At 39.1% G+C, this 24,214-nt stretch overlaps 1 protein-coding gene across 1 annotated transcript in view; it reads right to left on the bottom strand.

Annotated features, from left to right (window-relative positions):
* The window catches only part of XYLT1 (xylosyltransferase 1), a 521,214-nt gene that overhangs the window by 294,854 nt on the left and 202,146 nt on the right, over positions 1-24,214 (bottom strand). The window contains exon 2 of the mRNA XM_077448934.1: positions 4,221-4,746. Coding sequence (XP_077305060.1) covers positions 4,221-4,746 — 526 coding nt within the window. The remainder of the gene's footprint in view (positions 1-4,220; positions 4,747-24,214) is intronic.

The following is a 24,214-nucleotide window of genomic DNA, read 5'->3' as shown; positions in this document are numbered from 1 at the left end:
TTTTGGAGAGGGGTACCATTTGTATGTGGACAATTATTACACGAGCGTGCCACTTTTTAGTCACTTGTTTCAGATCAGATCAGAGCATGTGGCACCGTTCGACCTAATGGCCGGGGCTTACCCCAGAGGCTTGTAGATTCCCGTCTTAGGCTGGGGGAGAGAGCCTGCTTCAAGTGTAATAATTTGCTTGCTGTGAAGTGGAGGGATAATAAGAATGTTTTCATTCTTTCCTCCCTTCATGCAGACACGACGGCCCAAATTCCTACGGCGACTGGTGTTGTGGAGAAACCCCTCTGTGTCCATGAATATAACCAAAATATGGGAGGGAAGGACCTCAACGACCAGTTGTTGGTACCTTACCTAATAGCCCATAAGGCCAGATGCTGGTACAAAAAAGTGTCTGTTTATTCATTTTAAATGGCTTTGCTGAACACGCATGTGCTATACAGAGCTTCAGGACGGACTGGATCCTTCCTTAAATTCCAGGAAGAGATCGTCAGTGCCCTTCTGTTTCCAGACGGTGCTCCACCTTACCTTCCCAATCCAAATACAGTAAGCCGGCTGCAGGAGAGGCATTTTCTGTATGTCCTCCCAAGTACCCCTACCCAACGAGCCCCCCCAAAGAAGATGTCATGTCTGCAGCAAGCGCTGATATAGGCATGAAATCCACTATTATTGTCCCTCCTGTCCTGACATAGTTAGTCAGGTTGAACAAGAAAGAACAAGCTTCTTTCCAGACTCCCCTCTCCTTGTTGCTTCCTCTGGTGACTTCTTCGTCACCTGCGTTCCACCTGTGTTCCACGTTGGACTTAGCAGACTTCCTGGAGGCCACAGGAAAAGGAATGAACACCTTGTCTCCTATCACTGCCTTCCTGTGGAATAGGATGGAACTAGGGACCAGACCGGATTGCACCACGTGCAACCAGCACAAAGATGAGCCTGTTTTTAATCTACTTCCTGTAAGTGCATTACCTGTTGTGTCATTAAACCAAACTAAATGTATTGCACTTAGGTGGCACTTCCTTTTGTTCCCTTGTCTTCCATATACAGAGTTGGCTTCTCTCTTAGAACAGCTGCTGCTTACCACCATCCCTTTTTACTTGTTCTATGCTCCATTTATGGACTAATGAACTGCAACTGAGCTTGCTTTGGACAGTATCTGTCCTATAGAAAGGGGTAACTGTATCTTTGCGCTCACAGTTTTACTTTTCCTGTATAAGGTTGAAAAAAGACACAAGTCCATCCAGTTCAACCACAAAAAAAATAATAATAATAATATCATACAATCCCATATACCCAATTCTATACCCCCAGTTGATCCAGAGGAAGGCGGAAAACCCCAGCAGAGCAATCTACTGAGCTGGCCACAACCACCTCTGCATGGAGTCTATTCCACATTTTCACAGCTTTTACTGTGAAGAAACCTTTCTGTATTTGGAGATGAAATATCTTTTCCTCTAGACTTAAAGGAATGCCCCCTTGTCCTTTTTGTTGACTGTAAAGTGAATAACTCAACACCAAATTCACTATATGGACCCCTTATATATTTTTACATGTTGATCATATGCCCCCTTAATCTCCTCTTATCAAGAGTGAATAAATTCAGTTCCTCTAATCTTTCCTCATAGCTATGCTCCATGCCTCTTATCAGTTTGGTTGCCCTTTTCTGCACTTTCTCCAGTTCCCCAATATCCTTTTTGAGAACTGGTGCCCAAAACTGAACTGCATATTCCAGACCAGGTCTTACTAATGATTTGAACAGGGGCAAAATGATATCTCTCTCTCTGAAGTCCATACCTCTCTTAATACAAGAAAGGACTTTGCTCGCTTTGGAAACCACAGCTTTGCATTGCATGCTATTATTGAGCTTATGATCTACCAAATCCCCCAGATCCTTCTCCACTATGGATCCCCCTAGTATGTATGATGCATGCATATTCTTAGCCCCCAAGTGCATAATTTTACATTTATCAACATTAAACCTCATCTGCCACATAGTCGCCCAATTAGGCAGAGCATTGAGGCCGGCTTGTAAATTGGAGACATCCCGTAAGGATGTTATTCCACTGCATAGCTTAGTGTCATCTGCAAAAACGGAAATGTTACTTTTGATCCCAGACCCAAAATAATTTATAAGACAATCCTGGTCTTTGCATTGCATTTCATTGGTGAATGTTTTGAACGCTACCATACACTAGTTGAGTGTTAGCGTAGGGTACAGCACTGCAGACTGCCATCGCATTTTGAGAGACCCAAACCTGGAACCGTTACAGTTACAACCGTTACAGTTATAAACAAAGCTCTTTTTTTTACTGTATTCTATTCTGCAATGTTTTATTGTTATTATGTTTTATCATGTTTGCTATGTATGTCATTTTTTTATACTTTACTGTTTACTGTGTTTTAATGTTAACCATTTTTTTTGTTTTCAGGTACGCCATTCAGCTTCAGCGCGGATTTATTTATTTTGACAGCAACAGCGTTTGCTCCCATGATACATAAAGCCGTGACTCCAGCGCTGTAGGAGGTGATTTCACCACCACAGTTAAAAAAAGAGCATATATGCCAAAGCATGAGGGCAGCAGGGGTGGCGGAGCGATTTGCTCCTAACTTTTGGGGCGGATGCCCCCATGCTTCAGCATATATATATATTTTAGGCACAGATTGCGCTAAAAAAAGTTTTATTTTTTTCTATGTTTTTTTTTTGTATTTGCTTTGTAGGCATGGTATGAGTATAATATATGGTATTTGCAAACCTCACTTTTTGTCACAAAGTTTTGAAAATTGAAAAAAGAAAAATAAATAAATTTTTATTTTATTTCTTCATTTTCAAAAACAAATGAGAGCTGCAAAATACTCACCATGCCTCTCAGCAAATAGCTTGGGTTGTCTACTTTCCAAAATGGGGTCATTTGGGGGGGGGGGGAGGGTTGTGCTCTTAGAAATCCTGAAGGTGGTGATTGGTTTTTGGGACCCCCGTATGCAGCTAGGCAAATATTCCATGGACTCAACATGCCTCTCAGCATATAGCTTGGGGTGTCTACATTTTATGGCCTTCAACACTGTGATAGGTAGTGAGGAGTAAAATAAAAAATTGACACCCTTAGAAATCCTGAAGGCGGTGCTTGGATTTCAGGGCCCCGTACATGGCTAGGCTCCAAAAAAGTCCCACACATGTGGTATCTCCATACTCAGGAAAAGCAGCAGAATGTATTTTGGGGTGTAATTCTACATATGCCCATGGCATGTTTGAGAAATATATAATTTAGTGACAACTTTATGCAAAAAAAAAAGATTGTAATTTTCCCGCAACTTGTGTCAAAATATAAAATATTCCATGGACGCAACATGCCTCTCAGCAAATAGCTTGGGGTGTCAGCTTTCCAAAATTGGTTCATGAGGGGGTTTGTGCCATCTTGGCATTTTATGGCCTTCAACACTGTGCTTGGTTTTCGGGCCCTGTATGTGGCTAGGCTCCCAAAAAGTCCCACACATGTGGTATTCTCATGCTCAGGAGAACCAGTAAAATGTATTCTGGGGTGCAATTCCACTTTTACCCTTTTTTATTTAATTTTTTTGTCATTATTCAATCACTTGGGACAAAAAATCTAAATATTCAATGGGCTTAACATGCCTCTCAGCAAATTCCTTGGGGTGTCTACTTTCCAAAATGGGGTCATGGGGGGGTGTATTGCTCTGCCATTTTAGCACCTCAAGAAATTAGATAGGCAGTCATAAACTAAAAGCTATGTAAATTACAGAAAATGTACCCTAGTTTTTAGACCCTATAACTTTTGCACAAACCAATACATATACGCTATTTGACATTTTTTTTACCAAAGACATGGGGCTGAATACGTTTTGGCCTAAATGTATGACTAAAATTGAGTTTACTGGATTTTTCTTATAACAAAAAGTAGAAAATATTTTTTTCAACATTTTCGGTATTTTTCCATTTATATTGCAAAAAATAAAAGTCGCAGAGGCAATCAAATACCATCAAAAGAAATCTCTATTTGTGTGAACAAAAGGACGCAAACTTAGTTTGGGTACAGCATTGCATGACCGTGCAATAACCAGTTAAAGCAGCGCAGTGCCAAATTGTAAAAAGTCCTCTGGTCTTTAGGCAACCAAATGGTCCGGGGATTAAGTGGTTAATGAGAGCACAATTTAATGCATCATCAATATTACCAAGAACAATATAGTATGTTGCAACTTACCTTCTAAAGGACAAAGTCTTGTTACTTTCTCCGGCATTAGTTTTCCTTGCTTGTGTTGACAATAGACTTCAGCAATCTCCTGACGACATTGTTTTGACTTAGCCCGAGAAAGTGCTGATATTGCTTCTTTACCCGTGATCTCACATTTTGGGGGTAACTCATACTTAATTTCTGGAGAGCTACTTCCAGTCTTCTTTGCATGGTGCAATTTAGAGCTTTTATATCCATCTTTGAGGCTGTTAGTGCTGAGGTTCTTTGAAGGGTTACCTCCATAGTGTAATACTTCATTGGAATTTTTACCTAGCAATGAATTCTCCTTTACTTTCTCTTCAAGTTCTAGCTTCCTTTTTAAATGTTCCTTCTGCTTGCTAAGAGTTTTTTTCCCTAGTTCTGTCTGATGCTTATGCCTTTGAGTCCTTGGAGCAAAGTTACTATTATCAATATTTTCAAAGTCTTTTGGAACGGAATTTTCATTATTGCTGTCTGTCCTCATTTTCTCTTTCGGACGGTGAGAAAAATATCCATCCTGCAGAAAAAGAAAAATGAAAGATTTAGAAGAGGAACCACCTTGAGCAAATGTTACTACTATATTGTTCAGGCAATAGTTATAAATATATATGTTATAACTCCTGAGTATGAAAAAAATAACAATCACTCTGGGTAGAGTAACTGAATCCCTTCACACAGTGAGTGACAAACTAGTTGAATTCAATTGTCAGGTCTAAGTTGGCAAACAATTTAAATAGCATATACTATAGGTGCATAGTACGTTATTGCTAATTAAAATAATTTTCAAACCGAATACCCACAGTCTAAATAGATTTTTTAGTTCTTGTAAAATATATTAAAATTTTTAAATAAAACTGTAAATTTCCTGTTTTCTATAATCACAATCATAATATATAGCCATTCATAAAAAGACATAAAACAATAGGATTATTATTATGCATTTATTATTATGCAAGTTTATCATTAATTGAAAACCCAATGTCAAGTATGCAAAATATTTAAAATACGTATTGTTATTGTAAAGAGCAATATGCAGTACTAATCAATCAGAATGTAATCTTCAATGATCTATCTGCACTAATCTAATGAAAACTGAATTAATGTTTGTGATATATGAATGCTTTCCTCATCAGCATTTACACTGTTTTAAGTAAAGATGTCTGATGTTGTACATATAGAATAAAATACAAACAGGAAAAGGGCTATTATGACACCAACTGCAAAATGTTGCCAGCTTAAAGTATTATCACTTTTTTTTTTTTAATCCAGTATTTAGTTACCCATAGGACAAAGTATATGCACTAGTTTGTCCCATCTTCCTAGAGGACCTGTAATGCTTGCTGCAATGTTGGACATGTCCTTGGTGCATGGCCAACCGACACCACAGCTTGATGTGAGCTTGATAAAAGCTTGGCTCTGGGTCCCAGCATTTTGGGAAGATGGGACAAAATAGTATGTGTGCTTTGTCCCATCAGGAACTGAAAAAATATGTTTCTTCTCCATAGGTTTAAATAAAAACCCTGTTTTCTTAATATTACTTGAAAACATACTATGTTAAAATGTTAAAGTGAAAAAGCTTCGTTTGCAAAAACAAAGCAAACATTATCATTAAATGAATACAACTGATACTTTTATTGCATAACAACTAGCAAAAAATGTTTTCCCCAAAAGACAGTCAACACAAAAAACCAAATCTACAAATATAATTAGTGTCTTTGCTGACTTGTTTATAACGAACTTTCAAAGTGCTGCTTACAGGCATCAAGAAGTAAAACTGAATTATTTAATAGTAGAGTGAGAAAAACACCTATGTTTGTAAAAGAATCCAAACAGCAAAATTACTTACTATTACAAAACTTTTAATTAGTTTTAAAATTAAATAAAAAAAATAAAAGCGCTTTCCGCTGGTTAAATTGAACATTTTTTTGGCAGCAAAATTAATCTCTGTAATTATTTTATGTCTGCAATCCTATATTGAAGATATGTTGCGCTGTAGAGGTTAAGAGTAATTCTAAGAAATGAATCCTCACTCGTGGGCTAAAAATGGAACAATTCTCGGATAAAAGAAAAATGTCCTTGCAATCCCGGAAAAATCTTATATCTGCTACTGAAACCAAATCTCCTCTAGGTCACAATGCAAATAGTAGTTATTTACAAAACCACATACGCTATATAACAATAACATTAAATAATTATACAGGCAGTGTTCTAGAGAAAAGAAAGCCAAATATATGTCTTGTTGACAAAGAGAAATTGCAACAGTATTTTGCTTCCAGGTTTATGTCTAATTGGGATTCTAGTCTTGTAGGTTCGATACCACACTTCTGACATCAGCCCCAAATACAGAGTCCAACATCATCTCTTAATTTGGCTAGTTACCTGCAGGTCGATTATTGAGGACTCACAGACATCTCTGTGCTTACATGCTGTGCACACATACAGTTCAAATCATATCATGACCAAGCTTAAGGATAGCACAACTGTAGACCAGAGCAAGTAGTTTAGACATAAATTGTTAATAAATAGTGTGCATATGAGATGAAAATTACTATTCTACCTGAAGGTCACCTCAATTATTGTCAGGGTTTTAGAAATAGTGGGACTGAAAAAATTTAACAAACGGGACAAAGATCCTTGTCTCAAGAAGAAAAGTAAAATTTGTTTAAAATTGACTCAAGAACATAAGCTACAACATAAGCTGATCATAAAAAATGGTTGGGAAGCAAATGCGCGCATCTATAAAGGGATATGGCACACAGAAGATAACACCAAAAGACTAGCACCATGGAAAAGTCCAAAGCACTAGAAATTTTGCTGACAATTCTTTAGGGGTCTCTGCTAGTGTAGCACAGTTTAGACAGGAACATCCTACACAGTCAATAAGGATTCAAGGAGATCACATGCAACAATCAATTGTCAGTTGATCTTCTGATAGTGTGATTATTTATAAACAAATTAGAAAGGGATTGATCTAATACAATATGCTAGATGGCAGTCTGAAACCAAATGTCTCAAATAAAGTAAGTTAAGGTCTGAAAGAGCAGAGTTGTTGCTTTTAGCAATCTATCAGGATTCATATCAAAAATATATAAATATTATAACTACTATAAATGGTGGCTTACTGTTTTCTCCATATTATTTGAGCATCCAGGGTGGCAGCACCTTTATTCTTTTTTATTAAAATAATTGTGTCCACAATGTAATTTTGCAGTTGATAGGGGAGGAGTGGAAAGATGTTGAGCACACCTACATTACCTCTGTTATATCTTCAAAGGACAAACTCATTCAACTCAAGCTCTATCAACAAACATATAATACATCACTGAGATTATATAAAGGAAATATCAGACAGACAATCTCCACTTTGCTTCCACCTTTGTGGTCAGGAAGCAGATTTCTATCTTGCCTTACAATTGTGCCCCAAGATACAGGCATTCTAGTCAAAAGTGTGTGGTTTTATTAATTCAGCCTTGGGTCCTACAAATAAAAATGCCTTAGGGCTTGCTTATGGGTTGGATGATGACCTCCCTGTTAACTTACATTATTACAAATTGCTAAGCAAGAAAAAAATATGTAATCACTTGGAAAAGATCCCTTCTTCCAACTCTATCAGACCATCAACTCTCTTCTTCCTCTGTACCAACTCAATCGTACCACTAAGCCCTTGTACACACGGTCAGAGAATCTGTCGGAATGAGTCTTATCGGACCGTGTCGTCAGATAATCCGACTGTGTGTGGTATGCATCGGACTGATTCCGTCCGAATCTCCGTCCGACCCAATTTTCCAACATGTTGGAAATATTTCCAGACCAACTGGGCCGGACGGACCTAATCCGATCATCTGTAGAGCATTTTCATCGGACCAAGTGCCACGCATGCTCAGATCAAATTCCTACATCAAAGCTATTGGCTACTAGCCTGAATGTAGTCCCATCGTAACGAAATTATGTCATCACGTTCTGAAAGATCTGATTTTTCGCCAACTTGGCCCGACCGTGTGTATGCAACAGTTTCGGACACAATCCGTCAGACTAAATATGACGGGCAAAATCCGACGGATTTAGGGTTACCCTAAAAGTTTTGATAAGATCTGGAATCTCTGGATTTGAGTTACACTTACCACCTAATTCCACTGCTGTTTTCTGAAGACGACAAGTTTCAACCATTATTTCAGTATGCATACCGTAGAAGTGCACATTGAATCAAGGCCTCCATTATATGAAATCTGTGCAGTCAATCTTATGTAACAACATGTGACTCTACTAGTTCTTTGCTTATGAAAATGTTTTTTTGTTTTTTTTAATTGTATATGTATTATTGCATGCTTAATCAATAAGCAGTATCCTACGAAAGATAAATAAAAATCTAAATTAAATTAATGGTGTCCAGCCCTACCTTGACAACTGACCTTGAGGCTGCATTCACACCTGAGCATTTCAAAGTTGTGCATTTCTACCACATTTTTACCTTAATTTTACTGTGCCTTTGCCATGATTTTGTTCAGGTCACCAATATAAAAGGCAGAAAAACACCTGTAATCTGCCCCAAAGAAGCTCCTGTTCTTTTTGAGCTTAGGGAGTTTTTCAGGTGCTCACCTGTGAACAAGTGCCATTGAAATGAATGGGATTTTGCGTGTTGGGCGTTTTTTAGGATTTTTTTCAGGCGTTTTATGAGCATTTTTTGAGCTGAAAATGCTCAGGTGTGAATGTAGCCTCAGTGAAATTACCAAGATCTCATGGGATTCTCAAATTGAAAATAGCTCAGGCAGTCAAAGTAATTTGCACAAACCATAATGTAAAGCAACAAACACAGAGACTGCAGTTCAACCTATTCACGTTAGCTATAAAACCTTGGATTATGCCTGATTCCCTGATACTCTTGGCTAATATCCAGCCTTCCACATATTACATGTCTAATGTTTTTATCTGAGTTGATGAGAAAACATTGGGACTCTCCTTGGTTAAATACAAATGACACAAGATTAACATGTCTGGTGGTATAGTTTGCTTCTTTTATTACTGGATTAGCCAGGCACTCTAGGCTGCGCCTTTAAGCAGCTTTCCAGGCTGGATAAAGTGCTGTCTAGAAAAGGACCACACCAATGTATCTGAGTGCTTAGACTACATATGGCCAATATGTAATCTGTGTCTGCAATCAGCAGTGCACACAGCAACCCAGCAGAGACTTGACAATGTGAGAAAATTCAGGGAGGAATACGATTACACAGAAGGAATTCAGTGAAAGCTGTTGAGTGCACAACTGAAGAGTGTAAAGTGATAACGCACTGAGGATCATCATTATTACACGGTCTGTTTATTTGGATGTATTATGGTAAGAATGTAATTATGACAGCAAAAGAGCAATCTACAGAAAATCACTCTTATGTATTCCACAGATATAGATTCACATATCAAGAACAACATATTATTGGAGAATTTCAGTCAGGGCAAAGATAGTAACTTAACCACTTAAATTGGAACGGATGGCATTTTTTAAAAATGTATAAGCAGGCAGGCTATTTATTTCTGAAGAGACATTGCATGCAATAAAAAAAAATACTTTTAAACACAAGTGCAGCACTTATTTCATAACATATAAACATAAATGCAGTTGAGAAAATATCCACCACATTCCGAGAACTGGAAGAGTCAGCAGGATGTCGGGAGGGGCCTACATGCTGACATCAAGCCGTTGCTTCCAGTTCTCAGAACAGCGCCTATCTTTGTAAGTCTGACCAGCTTATTGTTTGATGTATGTTTTATATGTTGTTTGATGTATGATGTAGCATTTTAAAATGTTTTACACTGGAAATAAAATACATCCTTAAAGTACTTTCTGGGCTCTGTGTGATGAACCTTTTTATGCACCCTCTGAAGAAGTACAGATCAGAGGGACTTGAGTGGATTATCTGTATTGGAGAATTTACAGAGGCGCTTTTACCATATATGTCTGGTGAGTGCATAATTGGTGGAGGTTTCACATCACCGGATTCTTTGGCATTCGGGGAAACTTTTATTTCTTCTCAGGGTTATTATTGTTGATATGCATGTGGAATAGCCTATTCTGGTGAGTGCAATAACAACAATACTAATATTACTTAAAATAATATATAATCGGATCAATTTATAGTCCAGCAGGTTCTTTTATCTTCCTGTGTGAAAGTTGAATTCTTGTTTCAAATGCTAACTTGTACTTAAAATAAACAAAATCAATTTAAAAGGTCTACATATTATCTGTGCCGTTGTAATATATATATATATATATATATATATATATATCCATCCCAAGAAAAGCACGGCTAGGGCTAGTTTGTCATTTGACAAACAGGAGGAAAACAGAAGGAAGAACAGTTACCAAGTTCAGTAATGAGTAGGAGGGAGGTCAATGCCACAAGTGCAATTGTGTGTATTTCTATGTAAGTTTGTGGTGTAGGAGGACTGTAAACAGTAAAACATTACATGAGCCAGTGTTTTTAAAGCTTCTGATAACCAGTGGAAATATGCTGACCAGTAACTGTTGCTGGTCTATGGTGACCCAGCTAAAGATCAGGCAGAGATTCAAACTGTGTACAATGTTTGAGAACAGATTAGCACTGTGTAATCAAATTAATGGGTGTCACAGCGACCTGGCACATAGATACTTAAAGAAATACTGATTACATATAATGATTTCTGAGAGCATGCATATAGTTTGAAGTGGTCTTTTACTGTATATCTAGATTGTAGATACTGTATCTATGATTATATCCATATCCTTGGAGAATAATCTACTATTTAAATATGACCATTTGTATATTATTGTTGATTGCTATAAAAAAAAAAAGTATGGTTTTAAGTAAAAGTTTTATTAAGGTATTTTTTTTATTTAAAAGTTTTTGTAAAGTCACACCTAATATATTATTTTATCCTCTCTGTTTTAGGGCCGGTTCACACTGCGGGCGATGCGAGGCGACACGACTCGCCTCGCCGCAGTGTGACAAGTCGCCCCCGTTCTGTACAATGGAACCGTTCTGAGAGGAGCGACTCGAGTCGCTCCGACTCAGAAAAAAGGTTCCTGTACTACTTCTGGGCGACCTCGGGGCGACTTGCATTGACTTCTATACAGAAGTCATCTGCAAGTTGCCGCTGAGGTCGCGGCAGGTCGCGGCGAGGCAAGTCGGTGTCGCCTCGCATCGCTTGCAGTGTGAACCGGCCCTTAGGAAAATATATATATATTTTTTAATTGTAATGGTAAATACCTTCTTTGTCCAGCTCTATTGTGTGGTCATGTGTCCTCCCTCTGCTCTCCTTCTCTATCTAAGGAGTATAGTGGGAGGGGCTGAGATTCCCCTCTCTGAAGGTATGCAAGCTAGCAGAGGAAGGACATGTGACCACACGGCAGAGCTGGGCAAAGAAAGGTATTTAGCATATAACGAACATTGTAATTATTATGTTCCTAAAATAGAGAGGATCAAAGTATATTATAAATGTTACTTTACAACAACTTTACCAATGGGGAGGAGCAGCTGCAGCAGAATACTCAATCAATGTCTGAAGGGAGGAGTGGGGGAGGAGATTGGCGTCACACAGACTACAGACTATGGACATGACAGGGGGAGAGGGAGGAGAGATGCAGAATGACTGAGGGTTGTAAACTGACCATGCTATCATGGATCAGCAGCCATGATGAGCGCGGTCAGATTACAGAGGGGGGCACAGGAACAGGTAGGATCAGCCAGGTATTTTACAACATAGAAAAGGGACAAATGACAATGAAAAAGAACTGTGCTATATATATTTTGGGCCTTAAAGAGACAGGAGCATTTTTTGTTTTAGGGCTACAACCGCCTTACTACTGGTCACTGGAAGTTCAGCATGGCACCCCATTGCAAAGAACTCTCTGAGGATGTGAAAGAAAGAATTGTTGCTCTACAATAAGATGGCCTAGGCTGTAAGAAGATTGCCAATACCCTGACACTGAGCTGCAGCATGGTGGCCAAGACCATACAGCAGTTTAACAGGACAGGTTACACTTAGAACAGGCCTTGCCATGGTCGACCAAAGACGTTGAGTACACCTCTTCTAAAGATGATGCACAAGAAAGTACGCAAAAAGTTTGCTGAAGACAAGCAGACTAAGGAAATGGATTACTGGAACTATGTCCTGTGGTGTGATGAGACCAAGATAAACTTATTTGGTTTAGATGGTGTAAAGTGTGTGTGGCGGCAAGCAGGTGAGGTGTACAAAAACAAGTTTGTCTTGCCTACAGTCAAGCATGGTGGTGGGAGTGTCATGGTCTGGGGCTGCATGAGTACTGGGGAGCTACAGTTCATTGAGGGAACCATGAATGCCAACATGTACTGTGACATATTGAAGCACAACATGATCCCCTCCCTTTGGAGACTGGGCCGCAGGGCAGTATTAAAACATGATAACGACCCCAAACACACCTCTGCTGCCTTGCTAAAGAAACTGAGGGTAAAGGTGATGGACTGGCCAAGCATGTCTCAAGACCTAAACCCTATTGAGCATCTGTGGGGCATCCTCAAGCAGAAGGTGGAGGAGAGCAAGGTCTCTAACATCCACCAGCTCTGTGATGTCGTCATGGAGGAGTGAAAGAGGACTTCAGTGGCAACCTATGAAGCTCTGGTGAACTCCATGCCCAATAGGTTTAAGGCAGTTCTGGAAAATAATGGTGGCCACACAAAATATTGACACTTTGGGCCCAATTTGGACATTTTCACTTAGGAATGTAATCACTTTTGTTGGCAGCGGTTTAGATATTAATGGCTGTGTGTTGAGTTATTTTGAGGGGACAGTAAATTTACATTGTTATACAAGCTGTATACTGACTACTTTACATTCTAGCAAAGTGTCATTTCTTCAGTGTTTTCACATGAAAAGATATAATTAAATATTTACAAAAAATGGGAGGGGTGTACTCACTTTAATTTCTATATATAGAAAATTGTTGAACTGTCGGCAATCAGCTAAATACACAACTGACCTACATATAAGGGAAACGTTTTGCATATCAAGGGGTATGCAATGCCATGCAAGCAGTTATTTGATGCAGGCACCCCTGTCATAAAGCACAATCAGATCCTTGAAATTTACTGCAGGAGCTGCAGACCTTGGTCAAGAACACCAGTCAGCACATGTGCAATGCAGCACAGCATTAATGGTTCAGAGTGCTGGCCTTAACCCTCTAAATGTACAGTTTTACAGGAGAAGGCCAATATTATGACTAATCCAGGAACATACATTAGTTAAATATATATATATATATATATATATATATATATATATATATATATATATATATATATATATATATATATATATATATATATATATATATATATATATATATATATTTTTTTTTATGGATGCAAAGCTATAATAATTGGTGTTTTTTATATCCACCTGGATGTCAAATTTATTGAAAACATTTTATGTTACATTTCTTCTTGCCTGCTCCTTTAACCACTTCAGCCCCGGATGGATTTACCCCCTTCCTGACCAGAGAGTTTTTTGCGATTTGGCACTGCGTCGCTTTAACTGACAATTGCGCGGTCGTGCAATGTGGCTCCCGAAAAAAAAATTAACGTCCTTTTTTTTCCCCACAAATAGAGATTTCTTTTGGTGGTATTTGAACACCTCTGCTGTTTTTATTTTTTGCGCTATTAACAAAAAAAGAGCATCAATTTTGAAAAAGAACACATTATTTTTTACTTTTTGCTATAATAACTATCCCCCAAAAATATAAAAACATTTTTTTTCCTCAGTTTAGGCCGATACGTATTCTTCTACATATTTTTGGTAAAAAAAAAATTGCAATAAGCGTTTATTGATTGGTTTGCACAAAAGTTATAGTGTCTACAAAATAGGGGATAGTTTTATGGCATTTTTATAATTTTTTTTTTTTACTAGTAATGGCGGCGATCAGAGATTTTTATTGTGACTGCTGACACATCACACAATTTTGACACTTTTTTCAGACTAATTGGCATTAATACAGCGATAAATGCTATAAAATTGCATTGATTATTGTAAAAATGTCACTGGCAGTGAAGGGGTTAACCACTAGGGGGCAGGGAGGGGTTACATGCATCATAGGGGCATGTTTCTAACTGTGTGGGGGTGTGGCTGTGTGACACCACACTGATCGGTGCACACTGATATAAAGTCCACCAGTGCTCAAATAATAAAGTCCATCCACATGTGTCATGGCGCCTCCAGACGCTGTCAAAAAATTGTGCTGAATCCACCACCAAATAGAAGATATCACTTCTTACCAGATTACCTTGATCCCTTAATCCCAGATTACCTTGATCAAAGGATCAAAGGATCAAGGAAAGCATTTGTAGTTTAATATTGCAACCATAGCTTGGTTCCAATACACAATGAGCACATTCAAAAGTCTTCACGCTGCCTCTTGTGAGCTCAGACCGGTGGGTGGGTGGGCATGGTACAGATCTCAAAAGTAGGCAGGTTTAATTTTAGCTGTGAGCATCTTATACACTGACACTGTATAATACGCTATGAAAAAGTTGGCAGGGATACATGGTGCCTCAAATCTAGACATTGACTCTGGTCCATGGAAAGGGGGAGTTTTTGGCTCTTAGACACCTTCCCATCTTCAGCTTATGTGGCACTGAACACAACCTATTACACATTCCACCCTTCACAAAATATCTTTACTTAGCCCAACTAACCCTCAGAGGATCCATGGTTGAGTGATCCTTACATTCCAGATAACTAATACTTTTTTCATTCGGTAACCTAATGTGTTTTTTGTCAAACTTAAATGTAACCTGTTTATGACTGTATTTAAATGCATAAAACAAAGGAAATTTGAATTCTGTACTACAAATTTCACTGTTGCTGATGCTGTGTACATATCCCTTTTCAGCTATTCCACTATGGTATGTTTTCATACACTTTTATCTTTAATAAAAAAAAAAAATAATGAAAATAAAAACATCTTAACCACTTGCCGACCACCGCACGACGATATACGTCGACAGAATGGCACGGGCAGGCATATGGGCGTACCTGTACCTCCCTGCCTTCCCGCGGGTGGGGGGCCCGATCGGGCCCCCCCCCCCCCCGGTGGCAGTGGCGGTCGGTATCCGTTCAGGAGCGATCCGGGATGAGGGGGCGGCCATTCGTTCATGGCCACCCCCTCGCGATCGCTCCTGATGAATGGAAGTGAGGCGTGACATCACTTCCTCTCCTGTAATGTAAACACAGGCAGAGGAAGTGATGTAATCTCTCCTCCGTGTCGGTATTTTTCGTTCCGGCACCGAGGAGAGAGGATCGGTGAGTTGCACCAACACGACACTACACAGTAGAACATGCCAGGCACACTCTCACCCCCCCTTCACCCCCCGATCACCCCCCCAATCACCCCTGCCCCCCCAGTCACAGTGACACCAATTGCATTTTTTATTTTTTTTGCATTGGTGTCATTTGTGACTGTAATAACTGTTAGGGCAGTTAGGGTTAGCCCCCTTTAGTTCTAAGGTACCCCCCTAACCCCCCCAATAAAGGTTTAACCCCGTGATCACCCCCCGTCGCCAGTGTCACTAAGGCTGGGTTCACATTGCAGCGGTTTATGAGAACGGATGTGATTCGCACCGCACTGCAGTGCAAATCACATCCGATCTCTGTGCGATTCGAGTTCAGCCATACAGATAGTATGGCTGAATTTGCGTCGCACCCGCCGCAAATTCGCACGGGACCCTTTTTTTGGTCCGCAGCAGAATCGGATCGCATGGGTGTTCACACCATGCGATCCGAGTTTGCAGATCGCACTGCGATATGCGAACTGATCTGGGGGTGTCATTAACATTTCACTGACACTCCCAGCAGTTCGCATAGGGCAGTGTGAACTGCCGCAGGGAGGCATGCGATGCGGGAACCTGCCGCGGATTCGTGGCGTTCCTGCATCGCTCCAGTGTGAACCCAGCCTAATAAGCGATCATTTTTCTGATCGCTGTATTAGTGTCACAGGTGACGCTAGTTAGGCAGGTAGGTATTTAGGTTCGCCGCAGCTTTTTATAGCGCCAGGGACCCCCATATACTACCGCATAAAGCCCCCTGATTGCCCCCTAGTTAACCCATCACCAGTGATCACCATATAACTGTTACAGGTGACGCTGGTTGGTTAGTTATTTTTTTATAGTTTCAGGGCACCCGCCATTTATTACCTAATAAAGGTTTAACCCCCTGATCACCCGGCGGGTGTCATTTGTGACTGTAATAACTGTTAGGGCAGTTAGGGTTAGCCCCCTTTAGTTCTAAGGTACCCCCCTAACCCCCCCAATAAAGGTTTAACCCCGTGATCACCCCCCGTCGCCAGTGTCACTAAGGCTGGGTTCACATTGCAGCGGTTTATGAGAACGGATGTGATTTGCACCGCACTGCAGTGCAAATCACATCCGATCTCTGTGCGATTCGAGTTCACCCATACAGATAGTATGGCTGAATTCGCGTCACACCCGCCGCAAACTCGCACGGGACCCTTTTTTTGGTCCGCAGCAGAATCGGATCGCATGCTATCCGAGTTTGAAGATCGCACTGCGATATGCGAACTGATCTGGGGGTGTCATTAACATTCCCGGTATGTTAGGTATTTAGGTTCGCCGCAGCTTTTTATGGCGCCAGGGACCCCCATATACTACCGCATAAAGCCCCCTGATTGCCCCCTAGTTAACCCTTTCACCAGTGATCACCATATAACTGTTACAGGTGACGCTGGTTGGTTAGTTATTTTTTTATAGTTTCAGGGCACCCGCCATTTATTACCTAATAAAGGTTTAACCCCCTGATCACCCGGCGGGTGATATAAGTTTGAGGGTCAGATAAGGTCTGCGTCGCCCCAGGCAGCATCAGGTTAGTGCCAGTACCGCTAACACCCACGCACAAAGCATACACCTCCCTTAGTAATATAGTATCTGATCAGATCTATATTAGCGTCGCCAGCAGTTTAGGTTTCCCAAAATGCATTGTTAGCGGGATCAGCCCAGATACCTGCTAGCACCTGCGTTTAGCCCCTCCGCCAAGCCCAGACCAGCCCACCCAAGTGCAGTATTGATCGATCACTGTCACTTACAAAACACAACACACATAACTGCAGCGTTTGCAGAGTCAGGCCTGAAAACTGTAATAGGTAGTGAGGAGTGAAGTCAAAAATTTACGCCCTTAGAAAGCCTGAAGGCGGTGCTTGGTTTTCGGGGCCCCGTACGCGGCTAGGCTCCCAAAAAGTCCCACATATGTGGTATCCCCGTACTCAGGAGAAGCAGCAGAACTTATTTTGGGGTGTCATTTCACATATGCCCATAGCATGTGTGAGCAATATATCATTTAGTGACAACTTTGTGAGAAAAAATAAATAAATAAATAAAAGTTTGTAATTTTCCTGCAACTTGTGCCAAATATAAAATATTCCATGGACTCAACATGCCTCTCAGCAAATAGCTTGGGGTGTCTACTTTCTAAAATGGGGTCATTTGTGGGGGTTTTGTGCCATCTTGGCATTTTATGGCCTTCAAAACTGTGATAGGTAGTGAGGAGTGAAATTACAAATGTATTCCCTTAGAAATCCTGAAGGCGGTGCTTGGCTTTCGGGGCCCCGTACGCGACTAGGCTTCCAAAAAGTCGACCACATGTGGTATCCCCATACTCAGGAGAAGCAGCAGAATGTATTTTGGGGTACAATTCCACATATAACCATGGCATGTGTGAGCAATATATCATTTAGTGACAACTTTGTGTAAAAAAAAAAAAAATAATTTTGTCATTATTCAATCGCTTGAGGCAAAAAAATAAAATATTCAATGGGCTCAACATGCCTCTTATCAATTTCCTTAGGGTATCTACTTTCCAAAATGGGGTCATTTTAGGGGGTTTTGTACTGCCCTGCCATTTTAGCATCTCAAGAAATGAGATAGGCAGTCATAAACTAAAAGCTGCGTAAATTCCAGAAAACGTACCTTAGTTTGTAGATGTGACAACTTTTGCGCAAACCAATAAATATACAGTTATTGACTTTTTTTTTACCAAAGACATGTGGCTGAATACATTTTGGCCTAAATGTATGACTAAAATTGAGTTTATTGGATTTTTCTAATAACAAAAAGTAGAAAATATCATTTTTTTTCAAAATTTGCGGTCTTTTTAAGTTTATATCGCAAAAAATAAAAATCATAGTCAGTCAAATACCTTTAAAAGAAAGCTCTATTTGTGGGAAAAAAAGGATGCAAATTTTGTTTGGGTACAACATTGCATGACCGCGCAATTACCAGTTAAAGCAGCGCAGTGCCAAATTGTAAAAAGACCTCTGGTCATTGACCAGCAAAATGGTCCGGTCTGAAAGTGGTTAAAGGACATAGGATAGCGAAGTATACTCAATTTTATCCATTCAACCTTCCAGTCCGACTGCATGCCTTGTATACATGTGCAATTCGTTTCGTAAAAATTTTGCATCTTTCGGACATTTGGATGCATCTGAATGTCCGCAGAAAGAAATAATGAATTTCAACTAATGCAAAAGAAATTATAGCGAAAATAGCGAATTAATTTTCAACATGATTTGTTCATTCGTTAAAGGTCTAATGAAACAAAAGGTCAACTCAGAGTAAATCTTACAGTCCAATCAACTTATTCATTTTGTGCTGGAGGTTGGATTACTGGCAAAGTAACAAATCGATTTGGTATAATGAATATTGACACTACAGAAATAACCAATTATGCGAAAATGAATTAACTTAACATTACAAATAGAATGGAATTATGTATTTTACAGATGAAAACAAAACTAAACTGAATTCTCTGTTGTGCAACATTCTAGTGCCTTGTGAGATAGTAGGGGGATCAGCAGGATCAGTGACTGAAAAGTTAAGATACTGAATTATAGAGTTGAACGTTAATAAAGCATTAAAAGGTTTTAAGAGTACTAAATGACACGTAGAATGGAACTGTAAAGTATGCATGAAGGCATGTTTAAATATCCTCCAATAGCTTTAAATAATTGTGCCTTTTATAGCAAGCCAATGAAAATAATAAAATACCAAATCCTAGACCCCTTCTGATGCCTAAACGTACCTTTACTACCACTACTGCTAACAATCCTAACACTTACAGCCAAAGGAAAGCATGTACCAAAACTTCTTATAATGGGTTTACTTTAAAATTACCATTTTATTTAGATATAATGTCTGATTTGCCCTAGTGTTGAAATATGAGGCTGATAAACATACACTATTTAAGGCAAACCTGTCAAAACTCCTTAATTAATCAGAATGGACTGAAGTCTTACTGGCACAGGAGTGATGTTGCTTAGGTTCAATGGGTGCAGCAGTTTATCTTTAGTCTCTACAGAATGCTAAATCCTAAGTGCAATAACTCATAACAAGCAATCAAAAGTCATCATGTACAGGTCTGGCTTGAGCTGAGTGAATTCTGATTTGTTGCACTTGAGCGTTATCAATCTTTTTTATGGAATAAATCATTTTGTGCTTTGTTCCTAGCACAACAAAAAAAATTCACTCTATGTCAATTGGGCTCAACTGATTTCCACATAATTGCCTCAACATACCATTTTTTCGAGGAAATAAATATGGAGGTAAATAGGCAGTTTATAGGAGGAGATAACGGAAAGTACCACAGTATAGATGTTCTTACATTTCCCAACAATTAGGACAGATCTACATTCAGCTGCAAAGCTCTAACTGCAAAAGCGGATTTACCCACCTGACACTGAACAGCAAATGTGTGTCAATCACAGGCATAGTACTGTACAATAAAATCAACCTTTTTTTTTTTTGGCTGGTAAAACAGTATTTGTTTAGACTATCTTGTATTCTACCATATTTTTGGAATGTACATAGTACAATGTGCACACTAAAAGTCTACCTGCAGTAGTGGTAAATTTGCTAAACACTTCCTTGCAACTGCAAGCACTGCAAGGTAATTTTTATGTTTTTGTTTTTATTTTATTTCCAGTGCCCCCCTCTCTAGTATACAAATATGCCCTCCATCTAGCAAATTACCATGCTGGTCTGTTACCTCCCCAGAATAATGATCTATTGCTGTGATGGGTGGGAAGATACGGGCCAAGGCTCTGACATCCTAGCTGAAGTCCATATTTACATCTCAAGGTAATCTTCTTTATAGTGTGCCCCTCTCTAGTAAGAAAATATGGCCTTTGTCTAGCAAGTGATAATTTTTGCTTACTGCCCTCCTGCCTTCTTCCCCTAAATATTGGTCCATCTCTGTGATGGGTGGGAAGGGACAGGCTAAAGCTCTGACTTTATAGTCGAAGTCCATAATTGTATACCAGGGCACCTGGGTTCTCTATAAATAAACCTGCAGGTATCTAATGGTGCCTGAAGTTGTATGAAAGTGGTTTGTTAAGCAAAATTAATACCGCTAGGTTTGCTATAAGGCATGTGCAACCAAGGAACATATCCTTAAATGTTCATACTCACGTTATAATCATCTGCCAGAAGCGATTGAAATTCCATAAATTTTTGTCATTTAATGCAGACTTCACATTTCTATAAATTCCCTCATCTGATATGCTGTCCCATTTTAATGAAATTCTCAAAACTACAGCATATCGAAAGCACTAGACCTAAAAGCCAGAAATAAACAGTCCATCTTCTGAACTGAATGTTTCCACCACTGAGCTAAAGCGTATGACAGCTGCTGTTGACCATATAGTTTTAATATATGCAATCACTGTTCAGTCATGCAAGGTAATCTCTGCAACCCCTGTAGGCCTTAGGTTCTTTTACGGTCACCACAGTGACTACTTGGGAAAACTCTGCATTTAGATTAAAATAAAATCTAGCAAACATTTAAAACTACTGCCCATCAACACTGACAAAATAAACATGTTAATACATGACATGATGTCATAGTAATCAGTGAGATGCTGATGTACAATTAAATAGAGACTGATTTATAGAGGAAGGAAAAATGTGTTTATGTGGTCCATAACTGCTAATAAAATAAATTGCAGCCATCATTCATTCTATGGGGCAAGCAAGAAACAGTATATATTTTATGTGCTGTTGCTTACTTATTATTGACAACCCATAGTTAAATGTAATTTCTATAATATTTTATAGAGATGTTATTATAAACATTATCAAAATTATCTAGCATGGCAAAGGGCAACTGTCAGCAATCAATCAGAATTTACCATTCACGGATTTGACTTTAGGAAGCTGAAACTAGGTTGGCTGCAGCTAACACTCACATTGTCTCGATGCAGAGGGTAGCACTGATGTCATCACCTCAGTGCTGCTTTTTGCATCATCCAGCACTGCCCACCATCAGGAGATGACTGAGGAGGAAGAGAATCCAGGGAGTCATATAAGCAGAAAATGTCAGAGAAAGGTAATTAGAGTAAAAAAGAAAAGCATAAAAGCTTGAGGTGGATGTAAACCCATTCTCATCCTTTCTAAACTATTGCCATAGCGGTTATCTATAAGGATATGCATGCCTCCTGCATTTATCCCTACCTGTCAAATGTCTGTTATGAGACCTGAAAAACTACAGATTCTGTGGGTGGTTCTGTTGTACAGAGCTCGGTGGGTGGAATCGTGATGTCAGTAGACCCCCCGCCCACCTCTACACTTTACACTGAACTTCTGTTATGATCACTAACATCCAGTCAAAATCCAGAAAAGTCACCACATGTATGTAGGTATGTAAATCACCTGTCACTCACAGCAAGGGGGAAGAACTGACTCCTATTTCTCTGTGTGTCAGTTTTAATCTCACTGAAAAAAGATAAGAGTACTGATCAGAGCTGGATTAACTCTTTGTGGCAAGACTGGGCACAGATGGCATGAAATCCTATTCTGTACAAGGTGCAAGTCTTAATTAAAAAAAAAAAATTTGCGTTTACATCCACTTTAAAGTGCTTGTAAACCATTACATATATCCAATGAAGTGGCTGGCTTCAGGTGATACTCAGAACTGAAACATACCCTCCTACATAAGTTGTGTCTGTTTATCTGCATCAATCTCTTCTTTACAGTCTTTCAATGTACAGAATTGATAAATTGGAAATAAGCCTCTACTTTGCTTTTTACAAAAAGTTTCACTATGCATATTTTCTGATACAGGAAGGCCACTAACATGTTCACAATATCACAATATCAACTGTATAAAAATAATTTGTTTTATTTTATTTTAAGTGTGGGTGTTAACCCCAATAATGTGTGATTATCACATAGTATGATGCGTGATCCTATCTAAGCAAGATGTGTTAACCTCAGTATGCTGAAACTTAAAAATAGAAACTACACTTAAGCATCTTCCACATATGAATGCATGCATATATTTATTGGAGCCTGATGTGTACAGTGCAGAACCCCACAGCAAACAGATTTCTGTGTGATGTATGTTTAAATGTTTCAATGTAACAAAACAATTTGTACATATACTTACCTTGGCATTGTTACTCACTGCCCTGATCTATTTGACCTTCAGTAAAAAAAATGTGGGGGGGGGGGGGGTGTGGCAGGCTTGGCCTTATGCAAACACCAAATTGTATAAATTACATGTATGCATAGGATTTGCGGCAAGGTATATCTCCTGCCTTTAAAAGTTATGGTAGCCCATAATGGGCCAGCTATGCACAGAAAAAAAAAAACATCTAAAACCCCTTTTTCTGGTAGATAATCACCCACAGTTGGGTTCTAAAAGCTATTCATGTAGATGAGGCGTCACACTGAATCAGGACAACTTCAGCTGTATGGGCCTGTGACTGATCAAATACAAGTGCGCTTGACTTTCGCAGGGGAAAGTATTTGCATTTATAAAACCTTGACTTGAATTGGCTAGACTAAAAATAGTTCAAGGAAATTTATGAGGAACTTATTTTCTATTACCATTATTATTTCTCTACAGTCTAATCTTGTGAAGTAAATTTAGCATAAGCCACGCTATGACTTCCTGCAGTGGTCTCTGCTGGAGATTTTCACTGCGTGATTTAATGAGCCTGCGAATAACCAAGGAAACTTGTACATCAAAACTCCAGGTACATTTTATATGAAAGATCTAAGGATAGCTTTAAAAGGATAATATAAACCTTAAAAGGCAGAAAACACATCACAAAGATGACGACTGACATGCAGGTAAGGACATCTTCCAAAACATATTGCTGTAGGCTTCATTGAAATGTCATGGAACAACAAATGAGTCTGAGTAAAACAACCACTGGTAAAAGCAATAAGGGTCTGCTGAGTTTGAGTGAAAATCTGTTGTTTAAATAATACTGGAGGGTGCAAAATATGGTGCACATATGCATAGTAGTCAATAAGCTTCAACCTTCAGCTTGTTCAATTAAGCTTTGACAATACAACCTGGAAGTTGACTGGTTTCTATGCAGAGATGTACCAGATTTTGCACTCTCCAGTTTTAGTAAATCAAATCCAGTAGTTCACCAACATGGAAATGAACATAATTTCTATTGGCCTGGTTCCTGGTGCAAAATATGATCTAGAAGTCATACTATTTTCTCATTAATAATACCTTCTGTGCCATGCATATTCCTCAGATACTGTATCAAATGTTGTGAACATAAAGGGCACTTTTAATAACTTAACATGACAATGACTCAACTAGTGTGAAGTAGAACATATTTTTTTTAATAAGGGTCCAGGACAGGGACCTCTGATGCAATGTACTCCACAGTGGTTGTTCTATGCATGTTACTACACCACTAACATTTTACTCAGTATTGGATTTATTGTTGGGCATAGTCTATTTTTGACCAATTGAGTAAACTATCAGTGATGACACCAATGACATGGTAGGGCAGGCAAATCATAAATTTCTTCTGGGCTTCTCTTAATTTTACAAATGATGAGTGAACATAAAAGGGAGAAAGAGCATATGTCACTTTTATTATATAGAACTCCAGTAAACACTAGTTAAGTCTACACTGGCATTGTAATCCTGGAGAAGATAATAGGTCTTTG

The sequence above is a fragment of the Lithobates pipiens genome, unplaced genomic scaffold, assembly GCF_037356315.1.
Source record: "Lithobates pipiens isolate NorthernLeopardFrog02 unplaced genomic scaffold, aLitPip1_a1.2 Scaffold_22, whole genome shotgun sequence".
Taxonomy (NCBI): domain Eukaryota; kingdom Metazoa; phylum Chordata; class Amphibia; order Anura; family Ranidae; genus Lithobates; species Lithobates pipiens.
Note: the sequence above shows the minus strand (reverse complement) of the source record. Positions and strands in the feature narration are given on the sequence as shown.